The sequence below is a fragment of the Halichoerus grypus genome, chromosome 8 (genome assembly GCF_964656455.1).
Source record: "Halichoerus grypus chromosome 8, mHalGry1.hap1.1, whole genome shotgun sequence".
NCBI lineage: Eukaryota > Metazoa > Chordata > Mammalia > Carnivora > Phocidae > Halichoerus > Halichoerus grypus.
Window position 1 is genome coordinate 136,732,256 of NC_135719.1, and position 24,307 is coordinate 136,756,562.

The following is a 24,307-nucleotide window of genomic DNA, read 5'->3' on the forward strand; positions in this document are numbered from 1 at the left end:
AAGAGGAGTGTACAAGCTCTTATTCCCTCTCAGCTTCTCCTTTGGAGAGTATGTTATAGTTTGTCCAATACTTCCCACATACGTAATGGATCAATCTCCATAGAGGGAGGGCTCTTCTTGGATTTCATTCGTCAGGGCTTTGACCCCCTCTGTACTCAGGGAACAGGTTATATTGGATATTTTCCCACTCTCAGCCAAGGGCTATTTTTGATTCCTCTGTATTACTGTGATTTGACTCCTTTGGGGAAGCGTCTACGCACACACCACCTGTTCCATTTGGTAGAATGTGCAGCTTAGTGCTTTGAATTGTTTTATTCCTGCTATATACGGAGTTCCTGCAAGGTAAGCAAGTAAAGTGCAAAAGAGTGCTTTCAAAGGACATTTCTAACAATACAGAAAGGGCGCCGCATACAGCATCCCCAAAACCCAAACCAAAATAAGGTATAATTATCTGTAAGGGTAACACTTTAGGTCACGTTTACACAAAGACTTCACACCCTCTTGGTAATAGAGATCTTCTCTCCACCTCTGTATGCCGTGTCCATGAAACTAAAAAGACACACATGCACACAAACACACACATACACACACCACACACACACGCACAAGAGTGCATGACATGGACATTACAGCAAAGTCAAAAGCAGACTTTGGTCAGACAGCCTTTGAATACCAGCTCTACCACCTTCTTGCTGTGTGCCATTGGGTAAGTTACTCAGCTTCCCTGAGCCTCCGTGTCCTCATCTGTGTAATGTGTTTGCCAACACTTCCCGTAGAGGGCTGCTATGAGGTTTCAGTGAGCTAATGCCCATAAAGTGCCTAATCTAGTGCCTGGCCCACGGAAACCACTGGATAAATAACAAGGAAGCCTCTCGGCCAGATTTGTCTGTAGGGTCTAGAATTTTTAACACACTACTATGAAGAAGGTAACGAGTGATACAGGGCGGAAACGCAAACGAATGAGATCAATGGATAGTTTAATCGGGATGCTTTTAACTTGTCAGAAGAATAGAGAAAGTCCCAGATATCTACCACTCAAAACACATCGTGTCATGCTGGAAGGACTCTCACAGTAAGAGCAGTGCCCGCACCTGCATAAACATCATTTCCGTGTCTGTTAATATGTGGACACAGGATGTCACCAGTGAGCCACGGCTCCAGCCCAGTGGAGGTGTTAACCCAAATCTACCGTGGATGGGAAGGGCCTCGTGAAAGCTGATTCTTATTTGGCTCCTTCCCAAAAGCAATGCCAGAACTTTCACTAGAGCCTAGAAGGTTGGGGGAGGGGAAGGTGGAGCTACATGCGCTCCAGGCGAGGGAGAGCTGTGCATTTTTGGGAAACGGGCAGAAGAGGCCTGCCCTGGTACCAACGGTCAAGGATGCGGTGGGTATAATTTTCCCCAGAAGTCAGAAATCGTTAGATTATTTCAGGAAGTCTCTGCTAGTCTTGTGATCTTTTGATAAATCCACTCTGTGTGTTCATCTTGTGAAATCTCCAAAAGGTGGCGATGAGCCCAGGCAGGGGGCGGGGGCGGGGGGGGAGCCCATCACCAGCAACTTCCTGGGGTTGCCAGGTCCATATGCTTAAGAGCGTGGTCCAAACAGCTACATCTGAACCATCGATAGCCAGCCAATTTTGCAAGGGACTGAGGCACACACAGGATGGTGAGCCTAGTACCTTTCTGATTAAAAAATCCATTTAAATCTTCTTCTCAAAACTTGACTAGCCCCTCCCCCACTTTCCTTCAGTGGCCGTTCTAACCTCCTGAAACAATCGTGTCGCTATTGTTGGCCTTGGGACAATCACGCTGGTGTTCCAACTTTAGGGAATAGCAGGTTCGAGACAAAGAAACAAGCAAGGAAAAGAAGTGATGCTTTCAAAATAAGGAACACCCAAACATAAAAGTGGAATGTTGTAAATACTTCTTTTAAGCATTAGTTTTTAAATGGCATTAATGGCACTTAAGCTGCAAGCAATTAAAACAATTCCATTTTCTTGTACAAGAGTTGGTTGGGGGATTTTTTTCTTTTGTTTGGAGATAGCAAGATTGGACCTCGTCACTATGTCTACCGTAAGACACCCAAAGGGACAAAAAGCCCTGAGATGGAATGATGCCATGGTCCTCCTTGGTATGTCTCAGACATGCAGGATGTCTATTTTTATAAAAATTTAGGGTCAGCTAGACAGAACAGCAAGCCCCTGGCATCATGCAAGGCAATCATTTTGGTATTTTTCCCCCTCTTATCAAAACAAGTTATAACCGAAGTTCCACTAGAAAAGTGAACATGGACATTTCAAAACCAGTTTATTTTCACCACTGCACCCACTGAGGAAAATGCATGATTTTTGCCTGTAACCATGCAGCGAATGAGGTTGAGTTTTCGCCAATGCTTGCAAGTTCATTTGTCATTCATCGATAGACAAAATTCAGTAGGCTTCTGTCATTGGTTAAGGTGATATCCACAGTGTGATGCATTTGTGATTTTTTTTTCTTTTGTAATGAGGAAAGCAATTGCACCTTTTAATATGTGTGCTCTGATCTGTTTCCCACAAATTCCACGTGCTCCCAGGTCCCATGGACATTCGTTTGGAGCTTAGAAAGACTAGGTGTGCACTGAAGGATGTGTATCAAAATTCAAGCTCAGAGCAACATGCCACAATGTCAACTCAAACCCTCACTGCAGGTACTAGTTCATCCCCCATCCGGTCCCCTTCTGTGTGTGTGCATATCTCTAACGGTAGGTTCAGGAAACGAGGCTCCATGTAAAAGACACACCTGTTCCTTCCAGAAGGCTGGTCTAAGGAATAGCTGCCCTTTCTCCACGCCCGGCCCGGGCGGCGCCACACTGGGGGCGCAGCACCGTCCCACACCTGCCCTTAACTTTTGTGGCCACGACCTCCTGCCCGTGCGAACACTCCCGGCGTGTCCTGCGGTCCCTGTCGGAAGTGCGGTCCTTGTTCTTTGATTCCTTTTGGCAGAGCGATCTTTCTCCGTCATTTATGGCACAGTGAAATAAATTCTTCAATGCTATGTAATTTCGGACTAACGAGAAGTCTATTTAAGGCACGTGTCTCAGGGTGAATATAAAAAAAAAAAAAAAAAAAAACCCACAACGCTTGGTCAAGTCCTAGGTCCTCAGCATTTAGTTTCTGTCTTCAAGTAATGCGTTGTTCTCGAGTTCCCTGTCTTTGGTGTCCGTGGGGACCATTCCGTTCTCCATCCCGGCCTGCTGCTGGATGCACTCGGTCAGCATGGCAGTGCTGGAGTGGTCCGAGTTACACATCTTCTCCGTCTCCTCCTCCTTCTTCTCTTCATCCAGGGAGTAATTCCGGAAGGTCTTGTAGATTTTGTGAACGTCCTCGGGCAAGGTCTTTTTGAGGTCCTTGTTTTTCCTCTTGGTGAGTTTGGAGGTGGACCCGAACTTGTTGATGATGTTGTCCTCGGAGGCCCCCTGCCCGTGTTTGTTCAGCTGCTCGGAGCCCTTGAGGCGCAGGTTGTTGGGCCGGTTGTTGATGCTCTCCTGGGATGAGGCCTTGAAGCGGCCCGTGTCCAGAGCGGCGAAGACAGAGCGCTTCTCTGGGGACAGCATGTCCAGCGAGTGGGCCCTCTGGTCCAGGCCCAGGCGCCGGCGCTCCATGCTGCGGATGGTGGCCGCCCGCTGCAGCTTGTCGTGGATCTCCACGCTGAGCCGCCGCCGCGTCTCTCGGAACTCGGCTGTCACGTTGGCCTTCCACTCGGCCGCGTGGGCCTTGATTTCACCAACCTGGCCGAGAAACATGAGAGCAAGGGCACGCTGAGAAAGTCGTACCCGCCTCGGGCCCCCCAGCCCTCCCAGCGCCCACAGCCCTTGAGTGTCCCGATGGGAAGGCTGGCTCCAGGGAGGCCAGGGGGTGGGGGAACCCATGCCTGGGTGGGGATGCTACCTCTGCCCTAAAGACCCATCTCAAATTGGCTCCTGGCTCCTATGGCTCGGGGGGCACACCTGCTAGAGAACCCGGCAGGAGCCTGAGATGCGGAGGTGGTGACCGAACGGGAGGAGGACGGCATTCTGCAGGAGAGATCGCTATCTAGAGTTGGCCGGGCTTGGGTTCACATTATGCGTCCACCCCTTTTTTAGTTGTACGGCCTCATTCCTCCAGCGTAACTGGGGTGATCATGTCAGCTCACCGAGTTCTTAGTGTTACACGAGACAGAGACATGCACTCGGGCACAAAGCAGAGGTGCAACCAGGCCTTGGCCCTTCTCTGTTCCTCCAATGCTTCTGTCTGCTTAGGGTGACCAACCCATCCCAGTTAGACTGGGACTGTCCTGGTTGTGGAACAGAACGTCCTGTGTCTTAGGTACCCCCGCAGTCCTGGGCAAACTGGGAGTGTTGCTCACCCTGAATCTGGGCCACACTATGGTCGAGTGCCATCCGGCTTACCCTGCTTAAAGAAGAAGACCCTCCAGGGCATCTGGGAACCAAACTTCCCTAGTCATGCTCTGCAAAAGCCCACAGAACATTCTTCCTCAGAATTCATGAGGATCAATATCAGATTTCTTGGCTCTCATCCAACACTGCCAACAGCACTAGTCCTATGTTTTCTCTACAGACGAGCAACTCAGCAGTCTGCATTTTTGCATTTAGGAAAGTCGATATTTATATGGTTACTTTCTCTTTCACTACAGCTGACTCTCAGCAGGTCAGTTAGCCATCTGGGGAATCAGACTGGAGATCGCATTGCCAGTGTTTTTCTAAGCCGGGAAAACTAACCCTGGGGCCCGGGAATGAGATGGGACATTTTCCCATTCAGCAACTTTTCCCGGGGCCTTCTACACAGAATGTCTGTCTGCCGGGAAGTGAGCAGTCACCTTTCAGGAGACTCTCCCTCTTTTTTTTCTTTGGGTTTTTTTTTAATCTCCCTTCCACTTGTTAGCTCTTTTCCTCTTCTTCTCTTTCCCTCCTTTTCAGTTCTTTTCCTCTCTTCCTAGAAGAACTGCATGGACATTTTTTTTTTAAATCACAAGATCTACCTTCCCCTCTTCTGTCTTTTCTTGCTTTTGTGTAGGTTTTCACGCACATTTACCCAAGGGAGAAAAGGCTGCATGTCCCTGGACATGGGGGTAGGTTTGTTTCTATAGATCTGACAACCAGGAGGGGATAAAGGTGAAAAGGGACCCTTTGTGTTCACTTCCCCACAGCTGGTCACTGTTGGAGAACTTCAGTCTCAGAGAATCGAGGAGTCCTTGTATCCTACTGCATTTCCATATAGACCCCAACATCTGAAGGACAGGCCCATCCTTCTCAAGATTTTTACAAACTTTCTAAGCCTCTCCCACATATCTGCACACATCCCTCAACTACGGTCTACCCCTGCTGACCACTGCTATTTTTCAAAAATCATTCTGGGGTGCCTGGGAGGCTCAGTCGGTTAAGCGTCTGACTCTTGGTCTCGGCTCAGATCACAATCTCAGCGTCCTGGGATCCAGCCCTGCGTTGGGCTCCGTGCTCAGCGGGGAATCTGCTTGAGATTCTCTCTCTCTCTCTCTGTCCCTCCCCCCACTCAGGCTGGCTCTCTCTCTCTCTCCCTCTCTAAAAATAAAAAAAAAATTTTTTTTAAGATTTTATTTATTTATTTGAGAGAGAGAGAATGAGAGAGAGCACATGAGAGGGGGGAGGGTCAGAGGGAGAAGCAGAGTCCCTGCCGAGCAGGGAGCCCGATGCAGGACTCGATTCAGGGACTCCAGGATCATGACCTGAGCCGAAGGCAGTCGCTTAACCAACTGAGCCACCCAGGCACCCCCCAAAAAAAAAAAAATTTTAATAATAAAAAAATAGAAAGTCGTTGTTTACTAGTCCTTCCAGGATCTGTGGGCTGATGAGTCATCAGATGTTCTCACCTGCCAAAAAAGGACCCAAAAATAACCGCTATTCCACTGAACTTGGCTTTTAGGTAATGATTCAAAAAGAGGAAGCCGTAGGGGCCCTCCTCGTATTAAGAAACCCTCCAGCCCATAAAATAGAGACAGGTCATTCTTGACATGAGCTAATCGGATCTCAGAAACATCTATAGAATTTGAAAGGGGTCCTACCTCTTCTTTTGTCTTTTTGGATAGAACCCGTAGCCAATCTCCGATCATACTGAGGACAGCTGCAAAGTAGGCCAGGCCAACAAGGATCCAAAACCACACGAGGGGCTTATACCACTCCCGGTAATGGATGCCAGCGTTTCCCCCTGAAAACAACCAAACGTTACTGTAACCAGGGTCTAGCATTTGGTCTCTGCAGAACAAACATATTCTGGTCCACGTAGCAGAGATGTCATCCCATCCCCATCTGACACTGAGCTGTTAGGCCTACTGTATACAAGAGGTGACAGGCAAGGGAGGGCAAGGAAAAGATGGGTCCCTTCCCTAAAGGAGCCTGACCTGTGGCTTAACTTCTTTGATTCTTGACCACCAACCGTAATACCCATACAAAAAAGTGTCCGTGGCCAACTTGGTCCACCTCTGCTCAACCGGGGCTTGACAATGAATGACGTGAGCTAGAGGACAACAGATCAGGCCCAGCTGTCGATTGTCTTCTTAAACTTCTTTAAATGCAATAAAAATAAAAGATCAATAATCCCCAATGGCTTGGAATTCTTGGCACCATTTTCTCCTTAACACACGCATTTACTAAGAGCAGAGTGGATGTGTGGAAGTAAAATTAGACCTAATGGCATTCTTGAGACTTTGATCCTGGCAGCAGTGATTTAACACTAACTGAGGGACGGTGTTTACATGATGCTAATCCAAAAGGTCAATTAGACTGAGTAATTAGAATCACCGTGCTAGAACTAAAAGGCCATCGAGTCCGATCCCTTTATTTCATACGTAGGGATTACAGTAGAAATCCATCAGATCCAATTGGCCAGCTGCCCGATTGCATTGACCAGCTGTTGCGCTGAAAGGACCAGTCATTTATTGCAAATAATTAGCCTACTTACGCTAGCCCTCCTACAGGTGCTACCAAAGGTAGCCGTGCAAAACAGGGTCCAAGCCCCGCCCCCTTCCCTAAGGAAGTGAGGAAGTAACTGACGTCAGCCTGGCTCTCACTCTGTGAGACACTGTTGCCCAGCGAGGCAGGCCCGCGGTCATTTCTAAGACGACCGACATCGGCGATGTATGGGTAATTGTGGGGCTACGTGATGAGTGATTACTAGTCTTTCCCACTGGGTCATGGTTGTAACCTCATCTAGCGCCACTGAATCCACACTGAGTTCTTACGGTATCAGTAATACCTCCCAAAGGCAGCTGGGCAGGCACTGTGGCCGGGGGCTCCTTTCAGTGAGACCAGTGCAACCCACAAGGTCCCAAATTAAATGGCCACTGCCATCTCTGAAAATTAGAATTCCAAACACGACTAATGGGCTGTGTGGCCTGCCCCCTTCGGTCTGGTTTAGCTGCCTTTGTCCCCCCCCCCCCCCCCCCTTTAGGCAACTCTCCCCCGCAGCTTCCTCTAGGATACTACTGGAGTTCCTACCACAGTGAGTGGTTTCTGCGGTTCATTCCATCTCTGCCCTAGAAGGGAACAGCTTTCTCCTTGGGGCTAAGAGGAAATAATCATCTTAGCAAGTCGCCGCCACCCAACAAAGCTTGTCACTAGGGGGCGCTAGCGAACAACACAATAAACACCCTTCGGCTCTTTATCGATGGCTGGTCTGGAATTCAGAGCTCTGTGCGCGCTCTCAGTCAGGGTTGCCAAAATGCAAAATGCTGTGATGTTGTTAGGCTGTCCTGACGTGAGTCGGCTACAAAATAAACCAGCACTTAATCCTGCATGGTGATCAATGTTCCAATTATACTTCTAGAAGGGTTGATGCCATGTTCAATCACGGCAATCATCGACTCTCTTTAATGTACCTTTTTTTAAAGGATCTGGTATCCTTCCCCATTGCTCTTAGAGTGTTGCCCAAAAGGTTGTGACAAACTTCCAGGCTGTTAAGGCGTGCATTCTTCAGACCAATCTATGTAAGCTCTGGAAATCAGAGCTTCGAAGGGCCTGGTCTAATTGCAGTCAGCACTGTGAATTATAAGAGACACCTGTCCATGGAGACCTCGGGACAAACAAAATCAGGCTCTGTAATCAACAGTAAATAAGGGAATTAAAACAGGGCCAGGCCTGTGACTGTGGAGGTCACGCCCTTGTTAGGTAAGTAAAGATAAAGGTCAAGTGCAAGTTTGTACTACGTGCTCTCAATCCACAGTGGGTAATTAGAACAAATAATCAATTAAAATCATTGGCAGCACCCCTTGAAGCACCAGAGTCCCAGCTCATTTTGTCCTTGCTCCCCAGACCCAAGGAGGAGCAGCAACCAGCTGGGCAGGGCTCCCTAACAAGTGAGGTCCTCGTGGGTGAAAAGGTATAGAACGTGGATGTCCTTTCTTCTCTCCCATCCATGGTAAAGAGCAGGGGCCCACTTCTCGTGCATTTATGCGTCACAGTGTTAAATAAATCACACGTGTCCTTTCCTGGGTTATCTTTAACTTTTTTACTTAGAACCAACATAAGCAAAATCATTTAGGTTGGCCAACTGTATTCATCTAAGATCTAAATAAGTCAGCGCTACCTTTCCTCACCTTTTTAGTAAAGCTCTAAATCAAGTCCATTGAATAGGCCAATCGAGAACATCCATGTGCATTAAATCGGGGGCTCCTTTTATTTTACTTTTTATTTTTTGGTCCTTCAATCGATGCTGTTTTATAAAATGTAAGTCATATTATTTTTTTACAGATTCATCATCACTTTTCAATTAACATGAAGGCCTGGATTCAGTAACATTAACCAAAACAGATAGTAGATAGTTATACATTGACTCTAATTTGAATAGGCTATAACAGTTTTTGTTTTAGAAGATAATATCACAATGTATAACTTTTAAATATTTTAAATATTCTTTTAAATATTCAATCATGTTATTGTCAAATGGCTTTTTTTTTTTTTTTTTTTTTTTAGTGACAAGCTTCCCTGCATTTTCTTACATGGTATAATTAGATGCAAATAAATAACCTGAATTCAAATTAAAAATTTAAACTCTTTGCTGATCGCTAAATAAATAAATTTTTAAATTTTATATCCCAAGGTTCTGCTATTTGTGCCCCCAGATTAAGAGATTAACAGGCCGAGTCAAGCAGGTGTTTAGAGAGAAGGGCTTGTTGCAAGTGTCCTCTGTAACAGACTGCGGCAGATGGCCCAGGGCTGCCACAGGGCACTCTGAAGCACAACCCAGTGCAAACTACGCTCTGGGGGAACTTGAAGAAGTTTGTGAAATAGTCCCAATAGTTCTCTGTGGTTTCCCTCCAGAGCGGCAGGCCTCCGCTCAGATGGCACCAGGTGACTCCCCACCCAAGGTGAGAGGCACAGTGGCTGAGCACTGGGGTGGGGTCCCAGACCCCCAGCTTTTTTAATCACTCTGACTTTGCAGTGCTCAGTCCTTAGGCAGGAAAAAGGAAGGAAAAAATAAAAACTGCTATTTTTACAAACTGGACTTCAGTCTTCATCTGCCCAGTTGGAACAGCTAGGAGACCACCCTGCTGGTTATCACTGTCAGAATGAATGTGGAGGCACCCATGCGTCTTTTGAAGAGCCCTCAATATCCCCTCCAGAATATCCTGTTTTCCAGATTTCCAGATCCCTGTCCCCCTTGTGAGTGCCATACTCCATGAAGAAACCAAGGCACCTGCCAGGATCATGTGCCAAATAAAGGACAGTCAGTCTGCAAGCTCAGCCTGCAAATGTCCAGGCTGCTGCTTAACCAGGAACTGGTCAAGAACATGCACACGCACACACGCACTTGCACACACGCACACACACACACACAATGCACATGAATCACCCAAACATTTTGAGCTTAGGACAGAGTTGTTTAATCAAAGCGTTCACTTCTCAGAGTAGAAAATGATCAATTGTCTGACCCCGTAGAACTATCCCTTAGGAAAGAGAAGGATGGCCTCCTCTTCCTGCCTTCCTACTACATTCTGGGAAAGCCATACATGTAAGAAACCAGATCTCATTTCATTTTCAAGCTCCCTGTCCCTAGTTGAAATTGATGGCAGTTTCCTTTTGCTTCTATAAACATAGTTCATTGGCATCTATTTTCACAATGAAAGATATTGTTTCTATATACATTCATGCAGAATCCGTTATAATATTATACTCCCTTGGGACAGTTCTCAGCTCCTGGTAGTCAACTGAGTCCTAAGTCTTGTGTCAGGGCATGCCCAGGATAAATTTTGCAGGGAACACAGTCCTCCCCTGGGCAGCCTCAGGAACCCTAACCTACAGGTCGCTGAAGGCCAAGCTTTATGCTAATCTCTCCAGAGGTTCATATTTGCCACTTGCTAATACAGCCTTTATCAATTGATTCAAGGAGCTTTAATGCAAATCAGAAGTCCAACATTCAATGAGAAATTCATTTCATTCATGCATAATTCATAGGATAATAAGGGCAATGAGCATCCTGGGAAGGAAGAGGCTGGCTTTCATTTCACAGCAGAATCTGCTGCTTTTTACATTACGTGGGGCCATGGGCTTGAAATGAGTCCACACACAGCAGCAGGGACACTGAGCCATTTTCATTTGCTTCTCCCACAACACGGTTTCTCACGGTTTTGAAAAATATTATCAACAACATCTTTTCCCCGCTGGGGCCCTGGTGACTGGGATGCCCAGGGTGCTTACCTGCCACAAAATCACCAAAGCCCACCGTGGTGAGGGTGACCACCACAAAGTAAATGGACTCCAAGGTGGTCCACCCCTCGATATATTTGAAAATGACAGCGGGAATCGTCACAAATACAACACAGCCGGCCAAGATGAACAGGATGGTTGAGATGACCCGGATCTTGGTCTGGCTCACTTGCTTTTTCTGGGAACAGCAAAGGAGAAAGACAGGCAAGTCAGCTTCATCACCCTGGATTCAGAAGACAGGGGCACAGGAAGAATGTATCATGCCAGGGGCTTTTCACCTTTTGTCAGTCATGGGCAGCTTTGGCACCATCTGATGAGGCTGTGGGCCCTCTCCTAGAAAAATGCACACACAGAAGTTTTCAGATGCTCTAGGTGGTTCTCAGACCCAGTGAAGCCTGTTCGTGGACCCCGGGTGAAGAAACCCTGCTTAGGTCATGTCTTGAATGTCCTTTGTGTGGTTCCATGACTGTAGCCCAAATGCTGATTCTAACTTCCTCACTAGTACAAACACAATGATTCCCCAAGAAGGGCTTGCTGCCAATTCACATGTGGTATTATTGACCCTCCTCCTGGAGGGTGCAGGTTTGGAGCTCTTTCCACAATGGTAGGTATGGACCTGGCACCTAGTTTCCCTTGTATCAATGGGAATGTGTTGGAAAAAAACAACAAAAAAAACAAAGACAAAAAAACAAAAGAAAAAGAAAAACAAAAAAACAGCTGACCTGAAACAGACTAAAATGTTCAGATGACAAGAAAAACATAGCCACCCCCATACACATTTGAGACAGACTCTAGCTTCTTCACCCTCCTTCCCTGCTGAAGTTGTACACTTATAACATACTTTTCTTTTAAAACACACATGTTTGAGCCAGCGCTGCAGTGTGTTCAGGCTGTGTTATCCACTGGGGACAGACAAGAGTCCAAGTCAGAACGACAGGTTACTGTCTAAAATGATCAGCTTTGTTTCAGGCCAGCTTCTGAAGGAGCCAGTCAAGAGGTGAAAGCATTTAGATTGGGAATTAGACAGATGTCACCCAAAGGAATGGTGCCAATGGAGTCCAGATGTGGACTGGGAGCCTCCCTGGTGTTCCCCTTGAATGCATTCGAGACAACACTGGCATTGCCTCTGAGCCGAATAATCCTTAAGGTCTTCTCTGAGCCGAATAATCCTTAAGGTCTTCTCAAAGTTCCCAGGACTGGCACGTAAACTGTCCTCAGGGGGACCTAGCACCATAGCCCGACCAAAACCACATACATCAGAGTGACTGGGCCTTTCCACATCGCCTAGATTGATTTTCTGCAAAAATACACCACATGTGGGGCATTGGATATAGGAAATCTTTACCATGTGCTCTGTTTTCTATTCATTGCCTTCCGGTGAATTAGAAGGCAGAGAACCTCAGAGCGTACAGAGACCTCTGCATTCATACACTTCAACAGAAGCCAAGAGGGGTTGAGGGACTAGCATAAAATGATTTTGCTAATTAGAGGCAAGGCCAAGATTAGAATTCTGATGTGATTAACTCCCAGTCCAGTGCTTACTGATGGAACCAGACTTCAAGTTACTCCACAATTTCCCAGCTCATACAAAGTCGCCAGAGTCCTGCCCCCACCGGCTCCCTCATAACAAAATCAACCAGACTAACCCCCATGAAGAACAACAGGCCGTCCTGCTTCCCTTCTGGAAAGGAAGACGGAGAATAAAAAATTGTTACTGTGCAATGTGTCCAGGAATTCCTAAGCTTCGGTCATAAGCAGTGACACCTCTGCCATGTGTCCCCAGGACAGAGATGGTCAAGAGAGTGTCTTCTAAGGTCAACCACTTGGATCAACCGTGGAAATGCTGGTCAAGAAGATGACTAGGCTCCCCTCCCTTCCATCCCCTCCTCCTCGACTATGGGAGAAACATGGGCGCAGCTTGTTTACTGGAAAGTTCCAGGGATGCGGGAGCTGAAAAGGGGGAAAGGATGCTGTCCGCTCTATTCACACCTCAGAAACATTCAGCCCCACCTGCCTCAGGTCCCAGTCCCAGGTATGTTCAACCCAACAAAATGGAGGCCTCAGTTCAACGAATAAGAACAGGTATAGTGGAGAACATTTATTTGCATGAATCTAAATCAGCACTATGTACACCCCCATTCTGAGATCAATATATTCCCTAAAAATACACAGGAAAACCTAAGGACATACAATCCTTCTTTATGAAAAGCAGTCGTGTGCTCTTACTCCCAAAAGGGCACTCGGTATATAAAGTGGGAATGGGGAAAAATTATTTGATCCATGCTTTTATACAGTCCCCTCCTCATCTCCTCAGAAAAGCCATCTGAAAAAAAAAAGAGTGATGATTTACTGATATTGCTGAAACTGCAAATGAAAATTCCAATTCTTTTTTTCATGAAAGTATCATGACAAGATGAATCACCTGAGAATCACGGGAATGTCTTACCCATTCCATGAATTTCCAGCCTGGATATTATAGCAGGACTTGGTGAAGGTAGTTGAGCCCCTCTGAGAATCCAGGAACGTATTTATTACTAGCCTAGTTTTGTTTATAGACATATATGAAAATCCAAACCCCAAAAGGAGATTTCACCATAGATCATTAAATTAATCTAATTGCTGGCAATGGGAACATCATTCTCCCCCTCCTCTATAAACTGTCCTCCTCAAACGCATAATGAAATTAAATGTTTGTGAGACACTTGTTAAGTCATAAATTAGGATGTGAATACAATTGCAATCCAAATGAGGCTGTAGTTGGCAAAGGAGGGCTTGCAAGTACGTAGGAAGCTGGAGACATTCCCGGGCTCCCTGAGGTGGACAGAAGGGATGACGGCACAGGACAGGATTTGTTTGGTGGCAGGGAAGGAGCTATGTAACAAAGGCAAAATAATGGTGTCTAAAATGCATTATCTCTTGAAGAGTTTATCAGCAAGGTAAACATTTCACCGCCACTCACCTCAGCACCCAAGGCAAGCCTTGGCTGTTTCTTGCAGACATCCTAGGATGATGCCCAGTGAATGCTTGGAAAATTCAATCATTGGGGTATTTTAGGGACTTAAGAACTCAAATGTCTTATGTGTGTGTGTGTGTGTGTGTGTAAATGTGTATACCCATACTTCACTATAAAAGGAAGAGGTGTGGACATAAGGTTTTAGCAATATCTATTATTCTGGATACCCATGTTTTTGCTGCCCTCTAGATATTAAAACAGAACAAAAACAGTTACCTTAACTGAACACTTTTTCAAGATGGAACCAAACATTATCTTACACATCATCCAGTGATCTTTGGGCTTCTTATCCCTGTTAGCCCCACAACTGCACACTATCACTTGTAAAAGGGTGTTTAGGAAGTTGGAGTCTAAGGGTAGACTGCCTGAGATGCAGCCCATCCCCACTGCTATGTAGCTGGGTGACCTCAGGCAAGTTTCTCAACCTCTCTGTGCATCAGTTTCTTCCTTTATAAAATGGACATCAAGAATCCACCTCACAGGATTGTTTGGAAGATTAAATAAGTGTGTAAAAGCTTCGCACACTGCTGGCTAAGTGCTCATGGATTGTTAATGGTTATCTTTGATGTAAAAGTTCAAATCTTTTCTCAGATGTGGACAGTCCCAGATTTAATGCTGTCCTTAGTTATTGAGGAATGCTCCCTCAAGTCTGGCTTAAGATAATCTTCGTTTCGCTTCAGGAAGTCACTGTTAGTTGTCCCTTCCTAGACACGTTATCTCATATAATTACCTCATTGTTAATGAGAAAAAGGTCCTCATTCTCTCTTGATTCTTCTGTGTTGGCTCTGGGTTGAGCTCTCAGTCTCAGCTCACAATCTTGAAAACTTTTTTATTTGCCTTTCCATTAATTTCCCCCTAGTTCTTCATCATCCTTCTAAGACTGCCAAGAATTGCAGATAATGTTTGCGATGTCAGGAACCAGCTACAGAGAGGCACATACCTAGCTTTCCTTGCCCCCCTCCCCTGCTTCCCCACCTCCCCGCCACTTATGGACATGAGCTGTCTTTCCACAGAGGGGTTGCTAAGCAAAATCACACTGCTTATTTACCAGTAAGCAGAGCAGCTAGCAAAAGGCTTAGTGAGAGCCCAGATCTGACTGAGCTAATGTGTTCTTGGGCTAACAAAATTGTTATCTGGGAAGAGATGGTTTGATACAATATTTGGGCAGGAGAGATAAGATGGTTGTGCACATCTGTCCAAATCTTGTTTTCACACTTTGTTGATTAGAATAAACGATGTGTTCTTTCCTTCTTATGCAAATAGCATTATGCAAAACTATTTCCTGCCTCCCAATTGGCACTAACTGCAGGAATTTTCAAAGAACTCAAAACCCACCTCCTGTAGAGTTCATTTTGTTGTCACGACTCTTTGTGCAATTATTCCAAAGAGCAAAACAAACTTCACAAACAGAGAGCAGGAGAGCCAGCTCTAAGAGCTCTCCTTTGAGAGAGGGATGGACATGCTGACAATCCTAGAAGTGTTTACTTGTTTCAGACCTCAGAGGACTAAGCCACATGTCCAATTCTCATTAAGCAAAATGCCCTTTCTGTGTTTGCCTCCTTCCACAGTCTTATTTTAGAGGAGTATATTTCTATTCATTTGTGGGTTGGTAGTTTATTTCATTTTTGCCCCTCTAATGCCCATTCTCCTTTTCACTTTTATGTGATTTCTTAGAATTCTGAGATTAGCAATCCAGATTGTTGTGTCTGGCTGAGGAAATTGCTTCATTGTTGTGATTTTTAGCCAGGACACTGGAGATGCTATTTAATAATAAGGATACTGCAATAAAGAAGTCTTGGACAGGAGCTAGATGTGCAGAGCTCTACTTTTGGTCTTGTTTGGTTTGGTTTGTTGAAATGCAAACACATCACCATGGTGATACAATTGAACTGAGAATAATTTCTCAAAATGAAAAGATAATAGGAACTGTCTCACAGAAGAATTGACTTTATTTTCTGATATTATTATGTTTGCCACAAAGATTTCTTTTAAAAAGGTCCAGTTCCAACAAATAGTGTGAACATCACAGTGAATAGCTATGTAGCACAGCAATTCTATAAACTACGAGGAGAGCTTGTAAACACCATTTGCCTACAATCTCCATGGCAGAGACACTGTAAACACACATTAGTGAGAATCACACAGCAAAATCTCCATGGAGCCTATGGAAAATGTCCTCCTCAAAAGCTGAAGACACAAATGTTATTTTGTTTCTATTCAGCTCGATAGCTAAATTCACACACACAAAAAGTTTTATCTGAGCCACACTGAAGCATCTCACAGATTATTGGCCAGTTTGGGGCTTTGCTGGTATTACCATGCAAAGCTTTTGAAAAAGCTTTTGGTAGATACAATTAAATCGTTTTTATCACTGAGATGCCAATGTAGGTATGCCTGGGATGGAGAAAAATTAAAATCCACAAATAATAAAAATTCGCAGCTGTTCTACTCCAGGAACACTTTCACTAAAATCTTTGAAAGTTTTCTGTTCTAAAATCCAGTGGCTTCTAATATCTGGAGATAATACTTGACCGGAACACAAGAGTTTGCACTCAAGATACAACCAGTTAATTCACTCGGCCCATAATTTTTAAGGATCCTTTACATATCAGGGGCTGTTCTGGTTGCAAGGGACACAGCAGTTAAAAAAGAGAGCAAAGTTCCTTCCACATGTACAGGAAGTCTAGTGGATGAGGCGGGGTGGGAACCTCTGAGTCTTTGGCTGAAAGCAGTCTTTGTGGCGCTGTCCATGGTGTCCAGCCCTGCTCTAGCTATTGAAGGCAAAGTGTAGTACCTAATGACATCCCACTGATTAAAAATATCACCTGGGAGAGAAGAAATAAATATTCTCATAGCTCTGGTATGTGGGATACAAAAGCATGCCAACCGTAATGGATGATCTTTGGATTTCTGTTAGTTAAGCATTCAGAAACTGTGTCCCAGAGACTGGAACAACTCAGAGGCAATCACACCAATGTAGGAAACACCCACATGTAACCTTGGCTGAAGAATGGTCCTTCTTTTCAGCTGAGGTTTGGAAAACAAGCCCATGGAAAGGAGAGGAGGATGGGCACACCTTCTGATGAGCCACCTCAACAGAATAACTCCTGGCAACCCCGATAGATGCCCTACCTAGCTGCTCACCTATCCAAATTCTAAATTTACTTTACCCAGATTTTAGCAGCACAGTGAACAATGCCTCCACCCCAAAATGCCCCCCCACCATCATATACACAAGCATACAATAATAATACTGCAGTAACAATGCTACAGACACCTAAAGCTGCCTCCCTCTTCTCCTCCCCCGGCTAACAGGGTTCAAGGTCATAGTTCATTGGCCAAGCAAGCCACATTAGCCAGAGAAACAAGATCCCACCCCAATGCTTCTTTCTTGTGCAGGGAGTTCCCCCTGCTAAAAAACACATGCCCTCTCTCCAGCCTTACTCTGACCTAGGAACTGAGCATTCTGCCTCTTCCTCTCCCTTCGTTTTGGGAACAAGCTGACCTCCTGAAGTGGCCTCATGATCTCCTGTCTAATTCTGGGTCTGTCATTAAGAAATCCATTTTTCCACAGATATAAACCATATTCTCCAGTGTTGAGAAAATATGGTAATACTAGGCTTCAGTGCATCATCTCCTTTGTCTTACTTCTCAATCAGTTTATACCTGGGGTGGAAAAAAAAGAGATGCTATTTATTTGGCTCCTTCAAAGAGCCCCATCATTTCAATTCTCCTCCTCACAGTCTTCCTGGTACCATGGTCTTTTATGTTAGTGACAGCTCAATAATTACTTCACAATGAAGGGGAGAAAGAGTCCAGTGGGTCCAGTGGGGCAAGTTCTCCTCAATGGAAGGTGAGTTCCCTTCTTTAGACTGTAACCCCCCCACCCCCCCGCCAAGGAGGAACACATATCATGAAAACAGAAAGGAAAGAAATTACAATGGGTCTCCTACAGAGGGGCCTGTCCTAGAAGGAGATAAGGAATGGGGGAAGTCATTAAGGAAGGCCAGGCCCTGGCTGGGGCTCTCTGAAGGGACAGGAACCTTCCACAGGGACAAGACAGGCTGAGGGATGGAGCTGGGAAAGCAACAGTCATAATGCAGCCACATAACACACTGAGTGAAGTAAACGGTTCACTGCGGATTATCAAGGAGGCTTTGACTCATCCTCGTCCTTCCTGGCCATCTCCAAGCCATGTCCCTGTTGACTGTAACCAGCGTCCAAGGGTACCCAGGAAGTGTGGGAGAGAAGAAGGACTTCATAGGCCCCCATCCCTCCATTCTCAGCTATGAGTAGCCCAGACAGCAGGCCCTTGTGAGCTTCTGGTGGGCTGCCCAGAATGCCTGTCTACATGCCCAGGAATCAAGGCTAGTGACAAAGAAGCATACATTTTCTGTGGCCTACTATTTATCTTGCCTGTTAGAAGATTTGGAGAAAGCCCCCATGATCAGCCAGATTTAGGTCAATACCTTAAAAATGCACGTGGGTATTATTGAGTCAATACCTGTGCAAATCTCTGGGTTTTACTGGGGATGCAGTAAGCAATCCCCTCCCCAAGAGTCACACCACACCTTCTTTCTAGACGAACACTTTTTAATGAAAGCACACAGGGATGGTCACCCTCATAAAACTATAGGCAATAATGAAATAGGCATTAAGAAATTATGTGGGGAAAAGATGTGGCAACTAGAAGAGAAAGAGGCAAGGCGAAGCAAAAGGATGAGCACATATGAGAAAAAGACTTTGAGCACACAAAGCAGGAAAGAGTCCATGGTCTGAGGGCCTAGAATTTTCCTGGAGGTACAAAAAGGCTGCCCAGACAGATAGAAAGCAAATGGAGAGAAGACAGAAAGAGATAGTCTATGTGATTTCTAGTTAGACTGGGAACAGAGAAGTTTAAAGAAGAATGAAACACAACTTCATAGAAAATCACTCAGAAATTAATCCTAAACTAGGAAGCCCTGCGTTGAGGCAACTTGATAGAAACATCCAGATCAGATAAGATTTCTTTAGCAGAAAATTTTCCAAGCTGTGAATGAAGTTGAATTCTATAACTTTTTTACTCTTTCATCAATAAGTATTTATCATGGACCTACTGAGCTAAAGTCACTGGTGAGCAAAACAGAACAGCCCTCCTCCGTACAGAGGCTCACTCTCCCAGCCTCCCCGGTGCAAAGACTCAAGCTTGCAGCCCAGGCTCCCCCAACCATAGAGACATAAGTCAGACTCTGACCCAGACACTAGTGAGTCAGGTGACAGACGTGGTCTTGGAGTATCCCTTTTATGGTCTTCTGTGTGTTTTCCTCTTTTCTTTCTCTCTGGTATCCCAAAGGCTATCCCTAAGTGAGGAGCAAAGATTCTCAGAGGCATCCTTGCAGAACCACTTTCCTCTCTCCCGCAGACTCGATAAGTCTGGGCTAGGGTCAGGGACAGAGAGAAGGCAGAATGGCCATTCAGCCTGGAGAGGAAAGAAGGGTGGAAGGAACAGCCTCTTCCTAGGGTCTTCCAAGTGGCATTAGCAGAACCTGCTGTCTGGAGGGCCAGGGGCAGAGAGGAAGGGATTAGACGCAGAGCTCTCCTCTAGCGTGGGCACAACTCCCTCAGCACCTGTGCCCGGCCCACCTCGCAGGAGTCCTGGCTCCCCCTAAGTCTCCTGAACAGAGATTGAGGGACATGGACACTAAACAGAGTGGGGGCGTGGAGAGAGAAGCTTGCCCCCAGTCAAGGTGGAACTGGACAGCACTAGATGGAAGCTTCCATGGGGACAGTGAGGTGGCAGGCAGCAGTGGACACACCATCCATAAGGAAGCAGGGACCGTGTGCGTTCCATCCTGGGGCTGGTGGCCACAACGATGCGATCATAACCCATTTCCAGGGGCAATCACAAGGGTGGTTCTAGCAACAGCATCTAGGGCCCAGAATCACTGGGGTCAGCAGGGCCAGCTTCTATCTATGCCAGTCAGAAATGGCGGTGGTTCCTTCCAGAACCAGTTCTGCGGCATGATTTGGGTCATTGTTCTTGGCTGGGTACCTCCCAAGTCTGGGTCTCTATCCAGCCCAGGGATTCAGTAGCTATCTGATACCCTTAAAAAAAAAAAAATTTTTTTTTTTCTGTTTAAATTATCCATTAGTTGGTTTCTCTTGAATCAGCTAAGCTGCCTGCTTGCAGCTGCCTCTCCTGGAGGTCAGGGTAAGCTGGCCTCAGCCTCTTGCAGGCAGGTCAGGGACACGGCCCCAAGGGGTCCCCATGACAGGTGGAGAACTCTGAACTCCAAGATCAGCCCGAACTAGAACGTGACGTGATATATAACTGCGTGGGCAATCTGTCCAACATTTCTAAGTCTTCAGAGAAGTCTTGTCAGGAATGACAGCTAGTTTCAGCTTTAGTGTGGAAGGGGCTGCAAGCACTCCTGGGCTGGAGAGTTAGAGAGAGAGAGCAGTATCAGACTCTGGGTCAGCTGACGCAGAGGGTCTGGCACCTGCAGGAGGGGACCAGCAGCACCCAGCACCAGGACCCAGAGAGGCTGCTGGTCAGAGTGGAGCCTGGCCACCTGGACAAGTGAATGGGGAAGACACAGGCTGCGGCCAGGACAGACATGGGCACACAGCAGTGACGGCCCCCACAGGCACCAGAGGGCAGAGGACCCCAGGGAGGAGGGCCGCAGTGGGGCCCGCTGCGAGCCAGTGCAAAGAGAAAAGATTCAGAAGCACAATTACCGACGTGTGAACAGTAGATCTCTTTGGACGATGGGTTTTCACGTGATTTTATTTTTTTCTCTGTACTCTGTTCTCCAAAGTCTCTATGGTGGTCATGCTGTCTTCGTCATCTTTGCAATGAGGGAAAAGGACAGGGGAAGGCTGGAAGGGAGAGGGGTGAGGAGGAGAAAAGGGAGAGAGGCAACGGGGACGGTGCTCCTGACCGCTGCGTGGCTCCCTTGAGAAGTCACACCAACGTCTTTGACAAGGCAGCTTGTCTTCATTTGGGAAAGAGATGATGGCCATGCCCTTGAGGGAAAACTGGAAGAGAGAAGGAGTCGCCCATACTCCCCACAGGAAAGTGAAGAGATGGGCCTTTTCTAAGCCTTCAGCATCCCAGGGACAATTCGCCAACAGTGGCGGTGGCCACCGTGAGGATGTGGCCTTGTTCCAAGGCGGCAATTGCATCCTGCTTGCTGCCCGGCCACCTCCTCGTCCCACAGAACGTGGCCACCCCCTTCCTGAGCAGAAGTGCCGGGCAGCCACACTATTGGCAAGCATCGGCTGGCCCTCTCCATCTTGTCTATAATTCCAGCTATTTTTGCAGCTTACTTTCTAAAGAGAGTGAATCGTTTGCTGGTGCCCACAGTCCTGTTTCATGTTTCTGTTCTGTCTGCTGGGATGTTCTTCCCCTTTCTATGCTTGTCAAACTCCTGTTGGCTCCTCAGAACAAAATTCCACTATTGCCTCCAGCAGGAAGCCCTCTGCCTTCTGGCTAAAGTGACCTGTCCTCCCCCTGGCTGTCTCTGCTCCCAGTGCATTCCCCCCCACCGTCGATGGACCCTCGCGTCCTGCATTTGCTGTCTACCTACATGCGTGTCTCCCTGTCTTTGCATCAAATATGCTGTGCATCTTTCTACACTTGCTTCCTCTTTTTTAGCACCTAGGGAAAATAGGAGAGCAATTGTTTAAGGTAAGCTAATGTACGAAGGACATAAAATAAAACTGTTCATCCAGCAAGAGACAGACTGTCAGGAGTTTGTAATGTCGGACACTAGAAGGGGTATATATTACAGAGAGACCTAGGCAACGGACATACACACACATCACACGGTACACATTTGCAGGCTGGAACTGAATATTAATAGCACGGAACTGCCTCAGTGGGAGAGTCCTGACTGTTTGAACATGGCTATTTACACAAGGATAGAAATTATATGTGTGTATTCCTGAAGTTACACAGGAGCTCCCAGGAAGGTTTTTTGTTGTTTTTTTTTTCTTCTTTCTTAGAACCGCATTCAGAGTATAACACCGGAGGAGGTGACTGGAAAACCTGTGCGGTGTTTGTGGTTGCCGCTTTCCTGGCATGCGGCGGGAGGGGGTGAGAATGTTCAGACATCTGTCTGCAAGAGCCAGTGCCACGGACCAGACAATAATCCCAAATTTAGTGTGAGTTTTCACTATCCCACTGAGAAAAATTCATGTTTATACTTACCTGACCTGAGAACTTAACTCCCTTTTACATACAAATACACACATACACACACACAAACACAATTTTTTTCAGCATAATTTCAACATAGGCTGAATTTTACAAGAATATGACTCTAACGTACATTGCAAGAAGGTTGAATTTTGACTAATTGGAAGCCTGCTGAGACTTGTTCTCCCTTTTGAAAAAGGACATCACTGATGGGGGGGGACGTCCCATCCCCTATGGCACCTTCGTCACTGGTAGGACACATCTGAACTGACCCACGTCTGGAGCGACTGCATTCCACACACGGATGCAAGGAGCTCACTGCTCTGGTGGCTCTCCAGAGGGTTTTGTGACCAAGCACCTATGACTAAAGCATGTTATTTTAATTCTAAATGACCTACCTTTTATCTCTCCTTCATATTGCAGCTAGAAAGTAGTATTGAAATTTGCAAAATTAGATGTGTAGATCAGTTGCACTCTCTATGAGACTCATTTCAATGTGGTAAATGGACACGAAGGAATACTTGCTATAAAAGAGGGTGTTGGGTATTACAGGGTTGAGAACCCCTGGAGAAAAGTAAACTGAACATCGTATTTGAGGTTGACTTGAAAAGTCTGTAGAATTATACTTACAGGTATTGCCTGATGAGACAAAAGTCCCTGGTACATAAATATCATGTGCCATGTGCAATAAGCATCAGCAGAGGACAGGCCCCCTACTGGACCACCCGTCCATCAAAATAATTGCACTTCATAGGTTAAGACTGGGACATTTTTGTTTCATTGCCATTTATTTGCACACAACGCTACTTTTGGTTTCAAGGTCATTTTCCATATCAAAATGTATGACAATGCTCCTTCATTCACTCATCAGGTATGGGTTACGTGCTCTTTGGGTGCCAGGCGCTGGGCTAGAGACTATGCTGGAGAAGTAGACAGAATGGGGCCTCACAGCTGATGGGGTCTGTCTGAAGCACCACAAATACCCCATGCAAAAATCCGAAGATGAGACCATAGCACATTCAGTGCAGACACACGCCCTTTGGAGTCCCCCTGTGGAAGCGGAGATATCGCCCCCGAATACAACCATCAAGGACCTCACTCCAAGAAAGAACGCTAATTTTTTTTTAATTTGGATATGAACTTTTCACAAAATACGGTTAGTCAGTTCATCTTTTTGTTACTTCCCTAATAATAAGAGAAGAATTTGAATTCAAGATATTTCTAGAAATATTATTAAAACTAAAGACATGTGATCATTTTTTTAAAAAATAGAAAAAGGATAGGAAGCAATGTGCCCATTTTTCAGGCAGGAGGAATCTCATCAACCCTCAAACTCCCCCCCATAGTGGCTCCCAGAAGCAGGTATCACATGTTTATATGGCCATCTGGACAGGTCCTCTTCCTCCTCTTCCCTGTAGAAAAGATTCACAAGCCTCCAAAGGAAGATAAAAGAGAAATATACCTCATAGAAATACAGAATCAAAAGCAACAGAGGCAAGAAGCAAACAGCAATGTCAGAAAAAGGACGAAAGCCAAAGAAAGTGGTAAGACCACTGCGAGAACACCATATGGCATTGATAGGTCTGCATTTTATTTTAAATGTTGATATTTTCTTTCTTGTTATCTTTGGCGCCAACTCTGTTACAGTACTCAGTAAAATTCATTTTTAAAAAATTGCACAGGAGCTCTCTGTACTCTATTCTCAAAATCATACATCAATTCCTATCCTTTTTTTAATTGCGTGCTATATAGCCCCGTTACTAATTGTTCAAACTAAACTGCAGAGCAGTGTTAAATTGCAAGGGAAATCCTGTTGACTGATATGAGATGCCCAACACATTTGTTTGTGCCTACTCAGCAGGAAGAGGTAACCAGGGTGTGGGGGCGTAGATAGGTAGACAGCCAAATAAAAAGGCCCACGTAGAAAGACTGTGGATGTTTCTGTTAAATTCACTTCTGCTGGGAGCACCTGGGAGGCTCAGTCAGTTAAGTGTTCGACTCTTGATCTCAGCTCAGGTCTTGATCTCAGTGTTGTGAGTTCAAGCCCCAGGTTGGGCTCCATGCTCGGCATGGAGCCTGCTTAAAAAATAAATAAATAAAACAAAACAAAATAAAATAAAATAGTTCACTTCTGCCAAGGAATGGGAACAACTAGCGGAGGGGACCTTGCTCAATCTAAGTGGAGCCACAGTGGTAAGCACATAAGATCTGAACATGAGAGACAGGGTGTGAGTGCAGCAAAACCCATCTTCCAAGGGTCCCTTTTAATATTCGGGGGTCAGGTGTCTTTTGGAAAGAAAGTCTGGGAACATTTTGATGCTTTATAAAAATATGAACTGGCCCTTGTGTTTCAAGATCTAATGAGAGCACACAAAAGCTGAGAGGCAATCAGCACGTAGCTA

The 24,307-nt window shown here is 45.9% G+C and overlaps 1 protein-coding gene across 2 annotated transcripts in view; it reads right to left on the reverse strand.

The window, feature by feature from the left end:
* Nucleotides 1–1,601: 1,601 nt before the first annotated feature.
* KCNK10 (potassium two pore domain channel subfamily K member 10) overlaps nt 1,602–24,307 on the reverse strand; it is a 128,002-nt gene continuing 105,296 nt past the window's right edge. For both annotated transcript variants that reach the window (XM_078054073.1, XM_036087753.2), the window contains exons 5-7: nt 10,705–10,891; nt 6,075–6,217; nt 1,602–3,765 (exon numbers count right to left, since the gene is read on the reverse strand). In XM_078054073.1, coding sequence (XP_077910199.1) covers nt 3,145–3,765; nt 6,075–6,217; nt 10,705–10,891 — 951 coding nt within the window. In that variant the 3' untranslated portion in view covers nt 1,602–3,144. The remainder of the gene's footprint in view (nt 3,766–6,074; nt 6,218–10,704; nt 10,892–24,307) is intronic.